General features: G+C 43.9%; 1 protein-coding gene across 5 annotated transcripts in view; it reads left to right on the forward strand.

Annotated features, from left to right (window-relative positions):
• TNC (tenascin C) overlaps positions 1-20,756 on the forward strand; it is a 64,803-nt gene that overhangs the window by 26,008 nt on the left and 18,039 nt on the right. The window contains exons 9-15 of one of the 5 annotated variants that reach the window (XM_087880011.1): positions 809-898; positions 4,151-4,414; positions 7,545-7,817; positions 11,152-11,424; positions 15,059-15,235; positions 16,285-16,557; positions 18,885-19,157. In XM_087880011.1, coding sequence (XP_087736137.1) covers positions 809-898; positions 4,151-4,414; positions 7,545-7,817; positions 11,152-11,424; positions 15,059-15,235; positions 16,285-16,557; positions 18,885-19,157 — 1,623 coding nt within the window. The remainder of the gene's footprint in view (positions 1-808; positions 899-4,150; positions 4,415-7,544; positions 7,818-11,151; positions 11,425-15,058; positions 15,236-16,284; positions 16,558-18,884; positions 19,158-20,756) is intronic. The other 4 variants (XM_087880012.1, XM_087880013.1, XM_087880014.1 and 1 more) reach the window with 4 other exon arrangements.

The raw sequence follows: 20,756 nt of genomic DNA on the forward strand, positions 1-20,756 counted from the left end.
CAAATCAATGCGTGAACAGTGGGGCACCTGGGTGTCAAACATTCTAATACAAATAAAACTAGTAAAATCAATCATAATTATTAGATTCAATCAACTTACATATTTCTAATAATATACACAAATATAATAAGTTGCAATCTGTCATTATTCAATTCTTGCATGTTTTCTCTTATTGTTGCTTTCATTTTATTATATAAAAGTATATACACTAACATTCCCCCTTCTCTTATTTCTATCACTTATTTTAACTTTTAATCATATCACCTTTTACTAAAAAACATTTTCTTTCTATCCTACCTAACTTCTAGTCGTGTCACCTATCTAAAAAAGAAATAAATAAAGAGAGAAAAAAGGAAAACCAAATCAGAACAACTACAGAAAAGAGAAATCATCTATCCATCGTCTCTTGCCCACTTCAATACTTTAATTGCTATGCTTTTTTTTTTTTAACTTGCCTCTCAAATTCCTCTCCTTGATCTCTATCTCTGTCAGAATCTACTTCTTGACTATTCAATCTAGGTATTTCTCCCACCTCTACCCTCTTCCACTGCCTAGTTCCCAAAATTTTTGCCCAGGTCCCTATCTCCCTTATTGTTTTATCCAGTTATTTTTCTTGGTTTAAGCTTTATTTTAAAACCAGGCGATATTAGATCTAAGCATCTTGTTTTGTTTCAATTTTGGTGTCCTGGTACATATTGACATTTTTTACTACTGAAACTTGCTTAACTGAAGTCTGCATATTTCAAGATTTTGGGGAAGGGAAGACTATTTATTAGAAGCAATATTAATAATTATCCATTCTTTTAAGGCCTGAGACCGGGAACAGAATACGGCATCGGAGTAACTTCAGTGAAAGAGGACAAAGAGAGTTTCCCTTCCACCATCAATGCTGGAACCGGTAAGAAATATCCGTTCATTATGGGGAGAGGAAGAAAGGAAATCATCTGTGAAGGATCTGGAGGCTTAGTTAGGACAATTTATTGAATCTAATTTAGCGAGCTAAAATAGACTTTGTCTGGACTGTAACCAGTTTTGGGCACCAAAAGGAAATGTTGGACTGGGATGCGGGGTCGAAAAGTGGCCAAAAGGATGGTTTTTGGTGATGTCATTAAGCATGTTACCTAGTTGGGTAATGAAAGAAAACTCAAGCTCAGAGTGCACCAAGGACCCACAGTCCTTTTCCTCCTCCTCCTCCTCCTCCTCCTCCTCCTCCTCCTCCTCCTCCTCCTCCTCCTCCTCCTCCTCCTCCTCCTCTTCCTCTTGCCCCCCAGCCTCTGGCTTTTCCTACTCCTCCCTCCTCCTTTTCCTCGTCCCTTCTAGCACTGATGATGTTACCTATTTGGGTCAGGAAACATCTACAAGAAAACAACCAAGCTCAGAGAGCACCAAGGACCCACAGTCCTGCCCTCCTCTCCTCCTCTTCTGTCTCCTTCTCCTTCTCTTCCTCCTCCCCACAAGCCCCATTCCCTTCTAGCACTGATGATGCTACCTAGTTGGGTCATGAAACATCTGCAAGAAAACCACCAAGCTCAGAGAACACAAGGACCTCACAGTTCAACCCTGAGCTGCAAATATTCTTTTTTTTTTTTTAATTTGATTTATATGCCGCCCTTCTCCGGAGACTCAGGGCGGCTTACAGTGCACTAAGCAATAGCCTTCATCCTTTTGTATATTTATACAAAGTCAGCTTATTGCCCCCACAAACTGGGTCCTCATTTCACCTACCCTAGAAAGGATGGAAGGCTGAGTCAACCTTGAGCCTGGCGAGATTCGAACCTGCAGTAATTGCAGGCAGCTGGTCTTAATAATGGGGTGCTTTAGACCACTGTACTACCAAGGCTCTTCTTTTGATAGCACAAGCTTCCTTTGCTCCTTAGCCAGTCCAGACATAAATTCTAAAAACCTGGACAAGAGCTCTCTAAACTTCAATGCTCCACCCTTTCCCTTTGATACTGCTGTGAATGAGATGGAGAACATCTCATTCACAGTAGTATGACCTTCTGTCATACCGTCCATTCAAGCGTAGCTCTTTGAAGTCTTTTATCTGCTGCGTAGAACGGGGAATATCGATGACAGATACTCATCCCAAGCTCTGAGCAAGAAAGGTAGCATGCACCGTGGAGTTCTTTCAGGAAGGCTTGAAGATAATTAAACACACATTTATCCTCTTTCTTCTGCTTAACGTCTGTTCTCAAGACTTGGCAGCAGCAGCAAAAAATTTCGATCCACAGCTGTGTGGGCAAATGAATGATGTTTCCATGCTTTTCATTAAGGTTACCCAAACCTTCCTCCTCCTTCCTCCCCCCCTCTTTTTCTTTTTTTCTTTTTTTCTTCTCTTTGACATAATTCACAAAACTGGCCCAGGGGCTCCAATTAAGAGACTTTTTTCTGATTGGTCAAAAGATAATTATAGGGGGAAACGCATTGGACAGCTCAAAAAAAGTGAGCCAAACCAGCAAAAATTGGTGGAAAGAAAAGAAAGAGACGGAACTTGGTAGAGTTGCGTTGCTGAGCCAGAGTTAAGCCTGAACATGCAGTTAAGACCGAAAAAAAGGACTTAAATCAGCTTTTCCCCTCCACCCTTAATTTGGAGTGGGAAAGGGAAAAGAGACAACTGGGACCTGAACAGGAAATGCACATCTTCTTCCCACATAAAGGCCACCTTCTAAGAGTCATTTGGATGGAGCTAAATGTCATCGGTCCAGTTGTGGCTAACCATGAAGTGTCCATGAGCCAGTTTTGAGCTCGTGGACTTTCATTTCCTCACCACTGTCTCTTGCGTAAGAGAACATGTTCCATATGGTGCACATAATGGGGGGAACCAAAATCACAGGATGCTCGCCGTGGGTTTCCTGATGGATTTATTTTCCTGGGCAGCCTGTGTAGTTTCAACCGTTCAATGTGTCCGACTCTTGGAGACTTTATAGGCCAGTGTTCTCCAGGTCACCTTATCAAACATAGCTTCTTTCGATTGTTGGATGCTCGTTTTTGTCCAAGTTCTGATGTTATCAACCCAGGGTGACTGTGATGACCCAGGGCACGGCACAGAGATAACACAGGCACCTGGCAGTTCAAAACACCCCTTTATTGCTCCAAATTTCCCCCAAACGTTCCCACGTTTCCAGCCAGTCCCAGAGCAAAGTGATGACAAACATCCACACACACCTCAAGCAGCCTCTCGCTGCAAATAATCCAGCCCAGCGCTGTGTACACCAAGGCTGCAAAGCAGTAAATCCACAAGGGCAAATCAGGGAGTTCAGGAAGCAAAGGATCCAGGTAATTAATCCAGAAAGCCAGATAGAATGCAAGGCATCCAGGAAAGTTCAAGCGTCAGCATTCAACACTTCAGGAATTCAGCGTTCAAACGCCCCTCCCCACAGCATCTCCTTAAGTCTCACTGTGAAGTGATATATAAGTCTAAGTGCTATTGCTGTTGCTCTATCCATCCATATCTATCTATCTATCTATCTATCTATCTATCTATCTATCTATCTATCCTGACTATAAACCGCTTAGAGGGCTGTAAAGCACCGTGAAGCAGTATATAAGTCTAAATGCTACTTCTGTTGCTTGCTTGCTTGCTTCCTACCCTCCTTTCCTTCTTTCTCTCCCTCCCTTTTCTCCTTCCTTTCTTCCTTCCTTCCTTCCCATGGTGGTGCAGTGATTAAAATGCAGTATTGCAGGCTAACTCTACCCACAGCCTGGAGTTCCATCCTGAGCAGCTCAAGGTTGACTCAGCCTTCCATCTTTCCCAGGTGGGTTAAATGAGGACCCAGATTGTTAGAGAGGGCTGTAAAACACAGTTAAGTGGTATATAAGTCTAAATGCTATTGCTATTATAACTTCGGTCACTAGACGAATTATTGTAAGTCGAGGATTACCTGTATATGCAATAATGTAGGCCAGCGGCCCAGTTCAAAGGCATCATTTCTTCTTTGATCAGCTGTTCTTGGTGTCCAATTCTCACACTCATCATTATAAAGAAGATTCTAACCTATAGCAGGGGTCTCCAACCTTGGCAACCTAAAGACTTGTGGACTTCAACTCCCAGAATTCCTCAGCCAGAAAAGGTTGGAGACCCCTGACCTTTTCCTTTACAGGGTCTTAAAAGTAATAATAATAAAAAAACACCCTTTCTTCTCACACATAGATCTGGATAGTCCCAAGGACTTGGAAATCATTGACCTTACCGAAACGGCTTTCACTGTACGTTGGAAGAGACCCTTGGCCAAAATCGATCGTTACCGCCTTACTTACGTCACCCCGTTGGGGAAGAAGAATGAAATTGAGATTCCCGCGGATAGCACATCCTACATCCTCCGGTCACTCGACGCTGGGACGGAATACACCATCATTCTCGTGGCTGAGAAAGGCCGACTCAAGAGTAAACCTTCCACAGTCACTGGTTCTACAGGTAGGTGAGATTCTTTGTCCTCACATGCACTGGTAGATCTGCTATTCATCTACTTTTCTCTGGAGCAGAATCTATGGTAACCCCAAAATAGAGCCTTGATATTACAGTGGTTTAATGCACCCTGTTATTAACACAGCTGCCTGCAATTTACTGCTGGTTCGAATCTCTCCAAGGCTCAAGGTTGACTCAGCCTTCCATCCTTTCTAAAGGTAGGTGAAATGAGGACCCAGTTTGTGGGGGCAATAAGCTGACTTTGTATAAATATACAAAAGGATGCTTAGCGCATTGTAAGCCGCCCTGAGTCTCCGGAGAAGGGCGGCATATAAATCAAATTAAAAAAAAAATTTAAAAAATAGAAGGAGTGTAGATGAGGTTGTAGAAAAAATGGTTTTAAAAGTAAAAAAAAAAAACTTAGCCACACCCACCCAGTCACATTAACCCACCACCACCACCAAGCCACGCCCACAGAACCGGTAGTAACAAATTTTAGATTTCGCCACTGCCTTGGAGGTCTTCTAGCCCAGTCCCCTCTCAAGCAGGAGACCCAATACCCGTTCCAGACAAATGACTATCCAACTATCTTCTTGAAAACCGCCAGTGATGGCGCATCCACAGCTTCTAGTGGCAAGCTGTTCCACCGGTTCATTGTCCTCACTGTTAGGAAGATTCTTCCTTAATTCCAGGTTGCTTCTCTCCTGGATTAGTTTCCATCCAGTGTTTCTTGTCTGAGTTCTACAAAGCATCGAGAAGGAAATGTTTCTTTTAAATGACTTTCCCGGACCCGAATCCAAAACGGTATATTCCATTAAAGGAAAAAAAAAACAGATGAAAGAAAGATTTGGATGCGTGCAGGAGGTTTATAGCCAAGGGAAGAGTTTGGAGGAGAAAACATACAAGCCGTTATAACCACACACCTAGAGAGTTGTCAAAGCGGGGAATAGGCGTCCCTTCTTTTCCATCGCCTTTTCACCCCCCAGTCATGTCCTTTTTAGGTGAAGAAGATCCGGATTAATTTTCTTTTTAATAGGCACAAACTTTTTAAGAGCTTGCTTGCTTTCCAGATGGAGAGATGTGGCACAGAGCGCTCTAATCTTTACAGAAGGAGCTGTTTCTACATACACACACACACAAACAAACACACAATTTGAATGCCAACGGTAGAAGAACTGACTTCAGTTTCCTTTCTATGATCTAGCTTAAACTTCAGCTCAATCTTCTTTCTTTCTTTCTTTCTTTCTTTCTTTCTTTCTTTCTCTTTCTTTCTTTCTTTCTTTCTTTCTTTCTCTCTCTCTTTCTTTCTTTCTTTCTTTCTTTCTCTTTCTTTCTTTCTTCCTGCCTGCCTTCCTGCCTGCCTGTCTGCCTGCCTGCCTTCTTTTCTTCCTTCCTGCCTGCCTGCCTTTTCTTCCTGCCTTCCTGCCTGCCTGCCTGCCTGCCTTCCTTCCTTCCTTCCTTCCTTCCTTCCTTCCTTCCTTCCTTCCTTCCTTCCTTCCTTCCTTTCCTCCCTCCCTCCCTCCCTCCCCTCCCCTTCCCTTCTTTTTCTTTTTTTTCCTTCTCCTCTTCCTTTTCCTTCTCCTCCTTCTCCTCCTCCCTCTTCTCTCCTCCTCCCTCCTCCTCCTCACTGTATGCCAGACAGCCTATCCTGTGTCCTCTAGAGTAACCTGCTGCTCTGTCCAGATACTGTCCTAACATCTGGATTAGACAAAAGAGGTGTTAGCTGATGTATCTGGCTTCTCTACATAAGGCAGGAAGAGCCCATTCCTTCCTTAGATTTAAGATAAAAACCATTTTTTCTGGCTAGATCTGCGCAGTCAGCGATTAAGCAGACGGGGAATGAAAAAACAGTTGTGCTTCCAAGAAAAATCCCAGGGGTAACACGACTATTAGAGCTCTGTCCATCCCTCCTTGGCATAGTAGGCTCATTATTACAATACCACAACCACTTGGAATGAGTGAGCAGAGCACTGCATGGTTAACGGCTGCCCCCAAAGCAGTGGGGAACCCCCCCCCAAAAGCAGAAGCAAAACCCAGGGCCATCGAGAGGATTATTAAGTGCTGGAACCAGACTAATATGGGCTCCCTCACCCACACATGGACACATAAATCAATAACGTCATAATTGTACATTTATTAATTACTACATTCAAAGATACTTGCAAATATATTAAAAAGAGGGCAGGTACTTCTGTAAAAGATAATAAAAACAGTAAGTATATAAACAATAATGAAGCACTGTACATAAGCAATGGATTTAATACTAGATTGATTACAAGCTCATAACGGTTATTATAGTTGAGATGCAACGGCATTTATATTCTGCTAAACGAAGGTGCTTTCCTAGCCTTTTTCCCGGCAAAATTTGCAAATCGCATCATCAAAATCAATTGTTTTTGCAAAATTTTCCCCTTCATGGGCCTCATTTTGAGCTCCATGGGCCCCGGAACAATGTACCAGCTGCCCCCCATCTCCTCAAGCGTGGTGAAACCCCAAAAGACCTGATGAAATGCTTGTAAAAAATGGACTTTGGCAGAAGCCAAGTCTCCCGATTGCTTTTATTGATGCCGTAACTTAATATCAGGTGTAGATTCGCCTTCTCGTCCCACGTTGCCAAGGCGTCGCGAGGAAACCTGATGCTGGGTACTCTCTTGGATGCAGCCTTGTGCTTCTGAAGTAGAGATGGGTTTATAAATACGGATGCAGTGGCTCAGTGGCTAAGGCGCTGAACTTGTCGATTGAAAGGTCGGCAGTTTAACGGTTCGAATCCCTAGTGCCGCGTAACGGGGTGAGCTCCCGTGACTTGTCCCAGCTTCTGTCAACCTAGCAGTTCGAAAGCACGTAAAAAAATGCAAATAGAAAAATAGGGACCACCTTTGGTGGGAAGGTAACAACGTTCCATGCGCCTTTGGCATTTAGTCATGCCGGCCACATGACCACAGAGACGTCTTCGGACAGTGCTGGTTCTTCATCTTAGAAACGGAGATGAGCGGCACCCCTTAGAGTCGGGAACGACTAGCACAGATGTGTGAGGGGGAACCTTTATCTTTTTAACCAATTGACAAGCTGAAAAGGTCAATCCTTAGTTACTTGGAACCGTAGAGTTGAACATCCAATTGACTTCTTTGTCCTTCTTTAGAAGAAGAACCTGAGCTGGGCAATTTATCAATTGCAAAAGTGTACTGGGATGGATTCTACCTCACCTGGACAGCAGCTGATGGGGCCTATGAGAGTTTTGTCATACAGGTGCGGGAATCCAACCAACCAGAAGATACCCGGACTCTCACCCTTCCGGGCACACAACGATCCATAAATCTCTCCGGATTGTCACCAAGTACTCTTTACACAATCACCATCTACGGAATAACTCAGGGCTACCAAACAAAGCCCATCTTTGTTGAATCTACCACAGGTATTCTTTCCGCGATTCTTCTTCCAATTCACATTCCAGCTTTGCTTTCTTCATTATTATTAATTTTTTTTTCCAGAAAAGCCCACATCCACGCTGAATCCTGCCTCAGAATTTCCTCTGGCCCCCTGTTTTTCTAAATAATCAGCAAATTTTCCACTTTGTTTGAAGATTGCATCTCGTGGCAATTTTTTTTTGCATCTAGCCAAAGCTTGCTGGGGGGGAAGGGGGGCAGAGAAAGATATTAACTGATATACCATTTGGAAGAGGAGGAAGTGAGATAGAAATAAAATGGAAAATGCTTTTCTATGCTAAATGTTTTCATTTGAAAAGAATTGTCTGGGGAGGAAAAATAACATCTAACATGGAAATTTTCCTCCTGAGTCTGCAAAGACTGAGCTCAAAAACATCCTCCTTTTAATTTGTTCGATTAATTTTATTTAGAGTCAGCTTCCGCGCCAACTTATATGCTTTTTGCTTGGCTCATTATATGCTTTTTTTTTTTTTTTTGCTTGGGACACTGTGGCTCAATGGCTGAGCTTGTCGATCAAAAGATTGGCAGTTCAGCGGTTCGAATCCCGAGTGCCGCGTAATGGGGTGAGCTCCCGTGACTTGTCCCAGCTTCTGCCAACCTAGCAGTTCGAAAGCATGTAAAAAAAAATGCAAGTAGAAAAATAGGAACCACCTTTGGTGGGAAGGTAACAGCGTTCTGTGCACCTTTGGCATTGAGTCATGCCGGCCACATGACCACGGAGACGTCTTCGGACAGCGCTGGCTCTTCGGCTTTGAAACAGAGATGAGCACCGCCCCCTAGAGTCAGGAACGACTAGCACATATGTGCGAGGGGAACATTTACCTTTACTTTATCTATCCTCCATATGAACTTTGGGTGGTGCAAAGGTTCAATAGTCTGAAAGATGGTAAACCAGTTTGATCGTTCGGCTTCATCGCTGAATGGGGAGTTGAACTTGAATTCCTCTACATCGTGCTGCCCTTCTCTGATTTATTCTGAAAGAATAACTGTTATTAGTAAAGTAAAAAAAAAATTGCCATTGAGATGTTCTTGAATATCGCTTCCTTTTTGCTTCTAACATTTGAAGATGATCGCCTCGCCTTAAAGCTTCAACTCTGCTCGTCCTGCAATTAATTTATTTGGGTTCTGCTTTCCATCCTGTTTCTTTTGTTCTTCACTCCTTGAGACTTTCTTGCATCATCTAACATGCAGCACTAATCCTGGGATGGCGCTATAAAGATTGAACAGTCTGCAAAACCAGGTCCATTGCAAAACACATCAAGAAGCAACCCTCGTTCCGTTCTTCTCTGCATGTGATTTCACATTCTTTGTCTGGCTTCTTCCCTCTCTGGGAGACAAGCGGGAAATTGTGCTTCTGCCAGTATGATGGAAGCGTACTTCCCTTCTGTCTTCTTGAAGGAAGCAAAAAAAAATCTCTTCTTAGTAACCATTGCTGGGTTCTCATTTTGCCACTGAGCCCTGGTAGCGGAGTGGTTAAGTGCAGAATTGCAGGTAAATTCTGCCCACAGCCTGGAGTTCGATCCCGACTGGCTCAAGGTTGACTCAGCCTTCCATCCTTCCGAGGTTGGTAAAATGAGGACCCAAATTGTTGCGGGCGATAGGCTGACTCTGTAAACAGCTTAGAGAGGGCTATAAAGCACTGTGAAGCGGTATATAAGTCTAAGTGCTATTGCTATTGTCCTTCCTTTTTTCCTTCTCTTCCTTTTTTCCTTCCTTCTTTCCTTCACTTACTTTCTTACTCCTTCCTTCCTTCCTTCCTTCCTTCCCTCCCAGTGGTTAGAATGCAGTATTGCAGGCAAACTCTGCCGACTGCCAGGAGTTCGATCCTGACGGGCTCAAGGTTGAGTCAGACTTCCATCCTTCCAAGGTCGGTAAAATGAGGACCCAGATTCCCAGGTCAATAGGCTGACTCTGTAAACTGCTTAGAGAGAGCTGTAAAAGCACTCTGAAGCAGTATATAAATGCTATGGCTATTGCTGTTGCTATTCCTTCCTTCCTTCCTTCCTTCCTTCCTTCCTTCCTTCCTTCCTTCCTTCCTTCCTTCCTTCCTTCCTTCCTTCCATGTGGTGCAATGGTTAGAATGCAGAATTGCCGGCTGACTCTGCCCATTGCCAGCAGTTCAATCCTGACCGGTTCAAGGTTGACTCAGCCTTCCATCTTTCCGAGGTCGGTCAATTGAGGACCCAGATTGTTGGGGGCAAGAGGCTGACTCTGCAAACTGCTTAGAGAGGGCTGTAAAAGCACTGTGAAGCGGTATACAGGTAGTCCTCGACTTACGGCCATAATTGTGCTCCAAATTTCCATTGCTAAGACAGTTGTTAAGTAAGCTTTGTCCTTTTTCAGCCTTTCTTGCCACAGCTCTTAATTAAATCGCTGCGGTGGTTAAGTTGCTAAGTGAATCTGGTTTCCCTATTGGCTTTGCTTGTCAGAAGGTCACAAAAGGGAATCACATGACCCCTCCCCCGGGGACACTCCAACCGTCATAAACACAAGTCAGTTGCCAAACATCCAAATTTTGATCATGTGACTCTGAGGACGCTGCAACGGTCGTAAGCAGCGATGAAATCCAGCAGGTTCTAGCAGGTTCTGGAGAACCGGTAGCGGAAATTTTGAGTAGTTCGGAGAACCGGCAAATACCACCTCTGGCTGGCCCCAGAGTGGGGTGGGAATGGAGATTTTGCAATATCCTTCCCCCAGGACTGGGGAGGGAATGGGGATTTTGCAATATCCTTCCCCCAGGAGTGGGGAGGGAATGGAGATTTTGCAGTATCCTTCCCCTGCCATGCCCACCAAGCCACGCCCACAGAACCGGTAGGGAAATAAATTGGATTTCACCCCTGGTCATAAGTGTGGAAAACAATCGTGTCACTTTTCTTTAGTACCATTGTAAATTCAAACGATTGCTAAATGAAATGTTATAAGTCAAGGGCTACCTGTATAAGTGCTATTGCTATTCTGCTCGAAAATCCATCTATGCTAGCATTTCTCTCTTGGACACCCCTTGAAAACACAAGTTGCCACACCAACACACACTCACACACCCTTCCTTAAACTTGGAACGATCCAACTTTTCTTCCTTTCCAACCCCAAGAAAGCAGATGTCCTACTTCAGCCCTTTTGTTCCTTCCTAACGTGCATTTAAGCTTGGCATGGTCAACTTTGGGCTTTCTTGGCTTGGATGCTTGCTTGAGGTCCTCTTCCACCGCACAAACAAGGGACGTCGACGTTTTAAGCAAACGTTCTACAGGTCTCAATCACCCCAAATCACTTCAAATCACCCCAAATGTTGTTTCTTTTCTCCAGGGGCGAAACCTGAAGTTGGAAACCTGACTGTCCGGGCTGTGACCCCAGAAAGCTTCAACCTCTCGTGGACGACCTCCAAAGGAGATTTTGAGATCTTTACCCTTGAAATCATTGATTCTAACAGGTTGCTGGAACCCATGGAATACAACATTTCGGGCAGTTTAAGGACTGCCCATATCTCAGGGCTTCCCCCTCAAACCAGTTTCATTATCTACCTCTACGGAGTCACTCGTGGCCTCCGCACTCAGGCGTTAAGCATAACTGCCGTAACAGGTACATTTTGATGATCCTCAAAAATTAACCAGCCGTTTCTTAATTTTCAACCTTCTCTTGCAGCCGAGTCAGTCCACCGTTCCATCTTCTCCTTGATCTAGCGCCCTTTTTTTTCTGGTCTAGATCTTCTCACAATGGCTTGTACAGTAGTGGCCAAAATTGTGGAAACCTTTTGGGAAAAGTGTATTTTTGAGGTTTGATAATCCTATTCCACTGCTGGAATGGCCTGGGAATAGCCCAGACCTTCACCCAATTGAAAATCTATGGAGCCAACTAAAGAAACTTGCTAGTCAGAAGCGACCCAGCAATAAAACCCAGTTAATGGAAGCAATCATTCCATCTTGGTTTCACATTAGAATAGCTGCAGAACTTAAAAACTTGGTTCACTCCATGGGAAGACGTTGTAAGGCCGTCATTCATGCTAAAGGTTACCCAACGAAGGATTAACTGACATGGGGATCATTTTTGTATATCTCGTTTTTTCTAGGGTGATTTTTTTTTCTTATTTTTTTTCTACGTGTTTCACTTTTCTTCTTTATACTGTAACTGCTATTCTAGTAGCAAATCCTTCCTAAAAGTGATTGCATGACATTCTTGATTAAATTATCTTTCCATTGATATATAATGTTATGGCACTACTCCAAAAAAAAAAAAGTGGTATTATTAGCTAGTTTTAGAAAATGCACTTTTCCCAAAAGGTTTCCAACAATTTTGACCACTACTATAGTGTGGATTTTCATGTAGACTTTGGGGGGGGAGTAACTTTTTTGTTTGTTTGTTCCAGCTTAAGCTTTGGAAAAAATGAGAAAATATACTTTTGGGGCCCTACTGGCATCCTCGAAAGATGCATCTGTGAATTTTACGATCACATAAAATCCAGTTAGTCTCCAGAAAGTCTATTCTTAGTTGCAATTAGATGAGTCTGCAAGTTACCCAAGAATAGTTTGGGTTTGACAGAGATGGTCAATGTGCTGCTGGACTATCTCATTTTGAGCTACCGTATTTTTTGGACTATAAGACCCACCTAAATTTAGAAGAGGAAAACAACAAAAAAAAGTTTTTGGCCTCCGTGCGTCCCATTTTCACCCCTTTTTTCAGGCCTTTTCCAGCCCTTTTTTGGTGACTTTGTGAGGCTTTTTTTGGCCCGTTTTCAAGGCTTTTTTCAGCCTGTTTTCGAGGTGCTTTTTTGGCCTGTTTTGCCAAAAAAAATGGGCCAAAAACAGCCTCAGAAACGAGCCAAATGGGCTGAAAAAAGGCCTGGAAAAGGCCAAAAAAGGCCCGAAAACAAGGTGTGCTGAGGCCAAAAAATGGTGACGCTTTGGCAATATATGGTCTATAAGATGCACAGACATTTTCACCCCCTTTTGAGGGACAAAAAAGTGTGTCTTATAGCCCGAAAAATACGGTAAGTGGAAGGACTCACATGATAAAATATTACCCTCCACACAAAATGCAGATCCATCAGTTCACACGGACATCTAACATGTTAGGAGAAAGACAGAGAAGGTTTTTTTTCCCCCTGTTCAAATATGTGTGATAAGCGCAATGAGTACACTTAAGAGACATTTAATGAATTTCTGCTTCCGGTCACTCTCATGATTTTAAATTTACACCGTTCTTTTCAGAGATGGGTTTCAGCGGGTTGTGACCAGTTCTGGAGAACCGGTAGCAGAAATTTTGAGTAGTTCAGAGACCGGTAGTAAAAATTCTGACTGGTCCCATCCGCATCTATTCTCTGCCTCCCAATCCCAGCTGATCAGGAGGAAATGGGGATTTTGCAGAATCCTTCCCCTGGAGTTCGGAGGGAATGGAGATTTTACAGTATCCTTCCCCTGCCACGCCCACCAAGCCACGCCCACCAAGTCATGCCATGTCCACCATATCCACAGAACCGGTAGTAAAAAAATTTGAAACCCACCACTGGTTCTTTTCCCTCAGAAACTTTCCCTCCCAAAGACATTTTTGAGTTGGGATGGAGAGAGAGAGAATGACTGGCCCAAAGTTCCTCAGAGGAGTTTCCACGGCTGAGGGAGACTTCAAATGTAGACAATAATAACACCAGTACCAGTGTCTGGTTTCTCAGCTACAAGCTGTTCCAAGGAGCGATGCGAAGACTTGCTATTACTAATATAAGATCAGGTGTAATTATAATGCTCAATCTCATGGCCAGGTTGATGGGCAAACTCAACAATTCCAACTTTTAAGGAGGTGTCATTATCACCATTTGCTTTTTCTGTGATTCCTTTTCCTTTATGTATAATCTTTTAAGACCATCTCATCTAGTTCCTCTTGACTCGAGGAATCAAAAAAAATCTAGCGACCTAAGTGAGCTTACCAGGCAAAATAGTTCAATCACAGTGCTTGCGTTCCCACAATTAAGCAGTTGGATGGATGGAACTTTTCTTCTCTTGTGGATGCTCTCGTTTCAACCAACATGCATTTTCTTTCTCTAGATACATATATCTAGAAGGATTATGTGCAACATAATGCCTAGGACAATATATGTATCAATGTTTGTTCTACTTGGCACCTCTGTGGAACATGCTTGGGATTGATTCCAACATCCATCGTCCTACATCTACTGTATCTTGGGTTTCTTTCTGGTTGCTTGTCTTGTTTCTCCACGTCGTGAAGTCGGGCTCTCCCAACGATCTTGACTTCCTAGGAAATGGTTCTTTGCATGTGATGTTCTTTGCACTTTGTGTATGAACCAAAGACCCGCTAAAGAGTGTAGAAGGCCTCCACGTTTTCAGTATTGCAACCTATCAAGCAAAAAAAACTTGCATGCATTTTTTTCCCAAGCATCTTCTCTTTTCCGGGCATTCTGCATACCTTTGGATACCAGAATTGTCTCCAGAACAGAAAAACCAAATCTCCCTCTTCCTTAAAGCTTTCACGGTTGCCTCGTAAACCATCAAGTGGGATTGCGACACAGATTGTGGAGGGATTCCAGACAATTTTGCGGTATCGTTGGTATCTCTGAGAGAGATTTTCTTAAATCCGATTGCATGTCAGAATCTGGGAGGCCCAAGGATGATGCCTGATCCGAATGCAAGCGCATGCTTCGAACAAAGCCATAAAGAGTATGAATTCTGAGAAAGCCATCTTCAAACCGCATGACCGTCTAATGGGAACATGTCCCCTATCTATGTGTTGTTTTCCTTTTAAGGAACCTAGCCATTTCGCTGGGTTCATGCTTCCGTGAATCCTGAGCGTTACAGCAGGAAATCTTTACCTGCTGGCTTTTGCTGGTCGTTTTCTGACAGCCTGAATCTCTTGCATGTCTCCTTAATTGAGGCCACTCCAGCACTCTTCACCCAAAACAGTCACACATACATCTTTTTGTAGTACATCTTTCAGACAAATCCCTTCTTAAAAGACTCCTGTGTTGGAGGACCCACAACTTCTGAAGGCAAGTTGTTCCGCTGGTTGATTGATCTTGACATGGACAATGTTCTTGAAACAACTCCAGTTGAATCCTGACATCAACCTGATTGATGATCACAGCCCAACAGCAGATCCAAGAATGGCCTGTCGTAGTTCTGTAGGACACCTCCTTCATTGGTTTGTCAGCCAGATCTCCACCCATAATGGTTGTCTCTTTTTTCCCCCTTTATGTCCCTTCTCTCTTCAGAACTAAAGCTACAGTTGAGTACATTCACACTCACAAATGCTCGTTTGAGCGAGTTCTCCTGGACTACAAGAGAGGAAGCTTTCGCACATATGACAGTTAATGTTAGAGGCCTCCGCCGATCTCAGGAGCCTCTGAAGTTGGCAATCTCAGAAGAGGTTCATGACACCTTCATCTCAGGCATGGTAGATTATTTGGATTATGAGGTTAACATTCAGGGCACAACCACAGGTGGGGCCCATCAGGATCCCCTCCTGTCTTTGATACTGACAGGTATTCTTACAAAGGATTTTTTTCCCCATCACTTAATGACCTCGTAATCCTTTGTGGGGTGGAGTCAAGGCAACTGAATGGAGTTGAGTGTTTACTGGCCGGATGCTTTTCCTGTTGCCAATGCAGAGTTTTGTTCGGCAGATAATATTCTCATTGTGCCCAGAGAGAGAAATATCAGCCTCTACCTAGGATCGAACTCACAGCCTCCTGATTGTGAGGCGAGACCTCCACCTCTAGGTCACGGCACCAACTCTCGTGATCCTACTAGAAATGATAGAAAAATATTTGTAGCTTGGGTGGTAGATGTTGGTGATGACTTGTTCTCTGAGCTTGTTGTTTAGCTTCCAAACATTTCATCAGAAGCCTAGGTGACATCCTCAGCGGGATTTTGGTGGAACAAAACACTTCAACCGAAATCCCACTGAGGATGTCACCTAACCTGGTGGCGAGATGTTCAGAAGCTAAATAGCAAGCTCCGAGAACAAGCCACCATGGCCATGAATGATCCTGGTATTTCATGGTAGCCCTTGCAATAATATATGCTTACTCCGGCTTCCAAATGTACTCATTTTGGAATTTACTCAATCTATTCCATAATTATAATGTCCTCATCTGGATGAAAGTCTGGGTTAACACAACGTGTTAACCTAGCCAAGAATAACACAAACCGAACTCTGTGTACAGCCGCTACACCAAACTCCTTCTAATTACTCCAGTCAGTGAGCTCAACGGAAGCTGTAGTATGCTAGTTCACATACTAGGCAACCAGCAAAGATAACAAGGGATATGCACAGCCAGTGGCTTTCCCATAGCGAATCCCACAGCCTAGGCATTGCATTATGATTACTTTTATAATTGACCCCTTCTTTTGGTGGTGGGAGACTTGTGGTTTGTATCAAATGGCACCCACAACTCGGTCTAACACAGCCCTTCTTATCCCTTCTCCCCTTTCGCAGAAGTATTGCCCTCCCTGGAAAACCTCACGGTTTCCCGGATTAATCCGTACGGGTTTACGGTATCCTGGATGGCATCAGAAGATGCCTTTGAAAGTTTTCTGGTCATCGTGGTGGATTCTGGCAAACTGCTAGATCCCCAAGAATTCCTTCTTCCTGGAAGCCAGCGCCAATTAACCCTTAGAGGGCTCATAACAGGCATTGGGTACGAAGTCCTTCTTTACGGCTTGATCCATGGCCGTCAAACAAGACCCTTAAACATTGTAGCCTTAACAGGTATTTTTATTTTTTTAAAAAAAAAAAAATCATGAAAGTGGAATGCTCGTCCCTTCTCACCATTGCCTTCCTCCTCTGGAAGGTCTTTCATGTCTTCTCTATTCACCGTAGAACCATGACGTCCCTTACTGACCCTTTCACTAATATGTCACCTCTTTCTCCTTTTCATTCCTGTCTTGGTAATGGACCAACATTTTAAAGAGCAGCAGAAGGTGGAGACGCATCAAATCATACATAGAACATAGACTAGTAGAGTTGGAGGTCTTCTAGTCCAAACCCTTGCTTGAGCAGGAGACCTCATACCATTTCAGGTAAACGATTGTCCAGTCTCTTGTTGAAAGCCTCCAGTGATGGAGCATCCACAACATCTGAAGGCAAGTTGTTCCATTGTTCCTTTCAGATATCTTTGTCATCCTAGCCAAAGAGTAAAGTCAATATTTTTATCAGTCCTTGGGTTTAATATCTCAACTCTGTCTTTGAAAAAGCAATGTCTATAAAAGAAGGTCAAGAAAATGATATAATCCAGAACAATCAAGCTCCTAAACTTCTTTATCGTTGTATTAGATAGCTGGCTAAACTTGGGGACGCGCTTCCAAAATTCAGGACTCCATCTTTTCAACAACCTTGGAATCCATCATCGTGTCATCTTCATTTAGCATCATTGTTTCCAAGCTCACTATTGTCTAAAGTTGAACATCATCAGAAAGGACACGTTACTTGTGTGTTGCAGAAGGTGTCAGCTCTTGACCGACCTGGTTTCAAAGAAGAATTTACTTTTGGAAAGCTTCATCATACCATCTCAGCTTTTTCTAGTTTAGCATTGACCTCTCTGATCTTCAACCGTTCTTCTGTCACAAAGCAAGCAACTTAAAAGACTGAATGTGGGATCTCGGATGCTTCGTCACTGAGCCTCAATCCTACAGAGTATTCTGTCAGTTAAACCCTGTACATGATCACTCGTCAAGGGTTTATCCACCATCCTCTCATTCCTGATGGCGTTTTATAGGATCAGGGGTGCAGCCTAGCTGAGGACACATATAAGAATTTACTGCTTCCTTAAGTACAAGCATCAAACTCTCCGCACACTTTTAGAGATGATTAGTATAGGTAGTCCTTGACTTACAGCATTCATTTAGTGACCGTTGGAACAACAACACTGAGAAAGGACTTGGAAGGGACCTTGGAGGTCATGTAGTCCAACACCTTGCTCAAGCAGAAGACCCTATGCCTGTGATGGTGAACCTATGGCACGCAGAGCCATATCTGTGGGCAGGCGAGCATTGCCCCAGCTCAGCTCCAGCATGCATGCGTGCACCAGCCAGCTGATTTTTGGGCCTTCTGGAAGTCAGGAAATGAGCTGTTTCTGGCCTCCAGAGGGCCTCCGAGGGGGGGAGGCTGTTTTTGTTCTCCCCAGGCTCCTAGAAAATCTCTGGAGCATGGGGAGGGTAAAAATGGGCCTTCCTGTCCAACCAGAAGTCAGGAACGGGCCGTTTCTGGCCTCCAGAGGGCCTCTGGCGAGGTGGGGAAGGCCGTTTTTGCCCTCCCCAGGCTTCTAGAAAGGCTCTGGAAAAACGGGCCTACTGGGCCCACCATTCCAAGAAGGGGGAGCGTGGTGGGTCACATGGACATGCACGATGGGGTGGGGCACATTGAATAATGAGTATGGGCACGTGCATGCATGACCCCCCCCCCCGCGCTCTCCCCGCTTTTGGCACGTGATGGCAAAAAGGTTAGCCATCACTGCCCTATGCCATTTCAGACAAAGGGTTGCCCAGTCTCTTCTTAAAAGCCTCCAGTGGTGGAGCACCCACAATTTCTGGAAGCAAAGCTGTTCCACTGGTTAAACATTCTCCCTGCCAAGAAATTTCTCCTTGGTTCTAGGTTGCTTCTCTCCCGGATTAGTTTCCATCCGTTGTCCTGCCTTCAGGTGCTTCGGAAAACAGTTTGAACCCCTCGTCTACCCAGGAGCCCCCTCCAATATTGGAACACCGCTATCATGTCTCCCCTTGGGAATGAAATGAACATCACTCCTACTACTACCAGCATGTTTCATTTTGCATGGTAGGGGAAAGCGTGGGTTTTACACGTTGGTGCAAGTTTGAATCCCGTGAAGCTCGGCCATCTTTGGTTTGGAATGTCTCTTTCTATTAATCACTGAATGCCTTTTCCTCTCCACTTTCCAAATAGCAGAGTGGACTTGCGTTCGGAATGCTCACCTCCTAAGCTAACCCGGACTTGACTCTCTATTGGATATTTTTCTTTCTTGTTCTCTTTTTTTTTTCCCCGAAAAGGACATTAAAAACAACAACAATCCTTTGCCATTTCAGAAGCTGAACCCGAAGTAGATCATCTTTTGGTATCGGACGCTACCCGCGAAGGTTTCCGTCTGTCTTGGACAGCGGATGAAGGAGCCTTTGACAGTTTTGTCCTTAAAATCAGGGATTCCAACAGGCTTTTAGATCCTCTGGAGTTGATCGTACCAGGTCACCAACGAACTCAGGACATCCACGGGCTGAAAGAAGGGACCGAATATTATGTAGATCTCTATGGAGTGATCAGCGGACGGCGATCTCAGCCTGTAAATGCGATTGCTATGACAGGTACCTCGGTCCGCCTCTGGCTTGTCAAAGAACACAACTACACCGTTTGGCCACATGCATGCCTATATACGTATTTGTGTTTGCATTTGTGTGTGTGTGTGTGTGTGTGTGTGTGTCTATTGCATTTACAGCAGAGGTGAAATTCACTTACCTTCCCTACCAGTTCGCAAAGGTGTGCACGGGCTGTCGTCCGCGCATGCACAAAGCCTTCTGTACATGCGCAGAGGCTGAAAATGGTCGCAAAAAAGGGACATCATGACATCCGTGCGAGTGGGTGGGGCTTCGCGCAGTCAGCCCTACCGTATCACGCGATCCGGTAGGAACCGGCTGAATTTCACCTCTGATTTACAGGTAGTTCTCAACTTACCACAGTTCGTTTAGTGACCGTTCAAAGTTGCAATGGCACTGAAAAATGTGATTTATGATCATTTTTCAGATTTATGACTGTTGCAGCATCCCCATGGTCACGTGATTAAAAGTTGGACGCTCGGCAGCTGGTTCATATTTATGACGGTTGCCGTACCCGGGGATCATGTGAACAGCTTTTGTGACCTTCTGACAAGCAAAGTCCATGGAGAAGCCAGATTCACTTAATAACTGTTACTAAATTAGCAATATGGTGATTCGCTTAACAGCTGTGGCAAGAAATGTCATAAAACGGGGGGCAAAACTCACTTAACAAATGCCTCATTTAGCAACAGAAATTTTGGGCTCGATTGTGGTCGTATGTTGAGGACTACCTGTATTTTTCCAAGCGATATTGTTGAGCACAATCCTCAGATAAGCTCTCATTGCAGGCCTGTTAGGAATTCTATTTATATAAAGCGCCAACAAAGCAAACAAAAGAGTACAGTCACCATGTTCTTTACTGCACAACTGTTTTAACTGTAACAGGAAACAGGAAACTCTACTGAGAACAAAAGAGCATAGAGTACATACCATAGATCCAAACTTGTAAACACTGCCATCTACTGGCTGAGTAGTAGTGTAGTTGTTGCATAAAAATACATTCCAACTATGAATTCCAAGAAGGCCCCTTGTACACAAGGATAAACATAGAATTGTGGGGTGTTCATTTTTATTTATTTTAACTCTCAAATTTAGATACTTCCCATATAACTCTCAGTTATCTAAGTTCTTCCTTTTTTGTGGGAGAAGATTGTCCTACCTTCCGACCCAGAAAATCTACTTTTTGTATCTGTCTGCTCTAACTTTCACTTAATGCGTGCTATGGTTTAAGTAGCCAAAAATGCCCTGGCTTACCTCCCAATCTTTTCAACAAGACTTGTGTGTTGGAGACTCTGTTGTATTGTGCTCACAGTGACGAATAATCCAGCGTTTTATTTCTAGGGTGCCTTTATTTCTTCCTCTCTCCCTCTTTATGTCTCTTGACCGAACTAACCCTTCTTAATTGTCTTTATTTCAAAGGTTTCTAATACGGTTTTCTTTTCTTTCTCGCCGTATGAAAAAAAATGGGCATGATTCTTGTCTAGGCTAAGTGGCATGCATAGAAGTGATCACCGGTTTAGGAAAATAATTTTGTGGAAATTCTCCCCCCCCCCAACCAACCCAAAGAGTGTGTTTATTGTTATTTAAATC

Source organism: Pantherophis guttatus, chromosome 16, assembly GCF_059756535.1.
Source record: "Pantherophis guttatus breed Tessera chromosome 16, ASM5975653v1, whole genome shotgun sequence".
NCBI classification, from domain to species: domain Eukaryota; kingdom Metazoa; phylum Chordata; class Lepidosauria; order Squamata; family Colubridae; genus Pantherophis; species Pantherophis guttatus.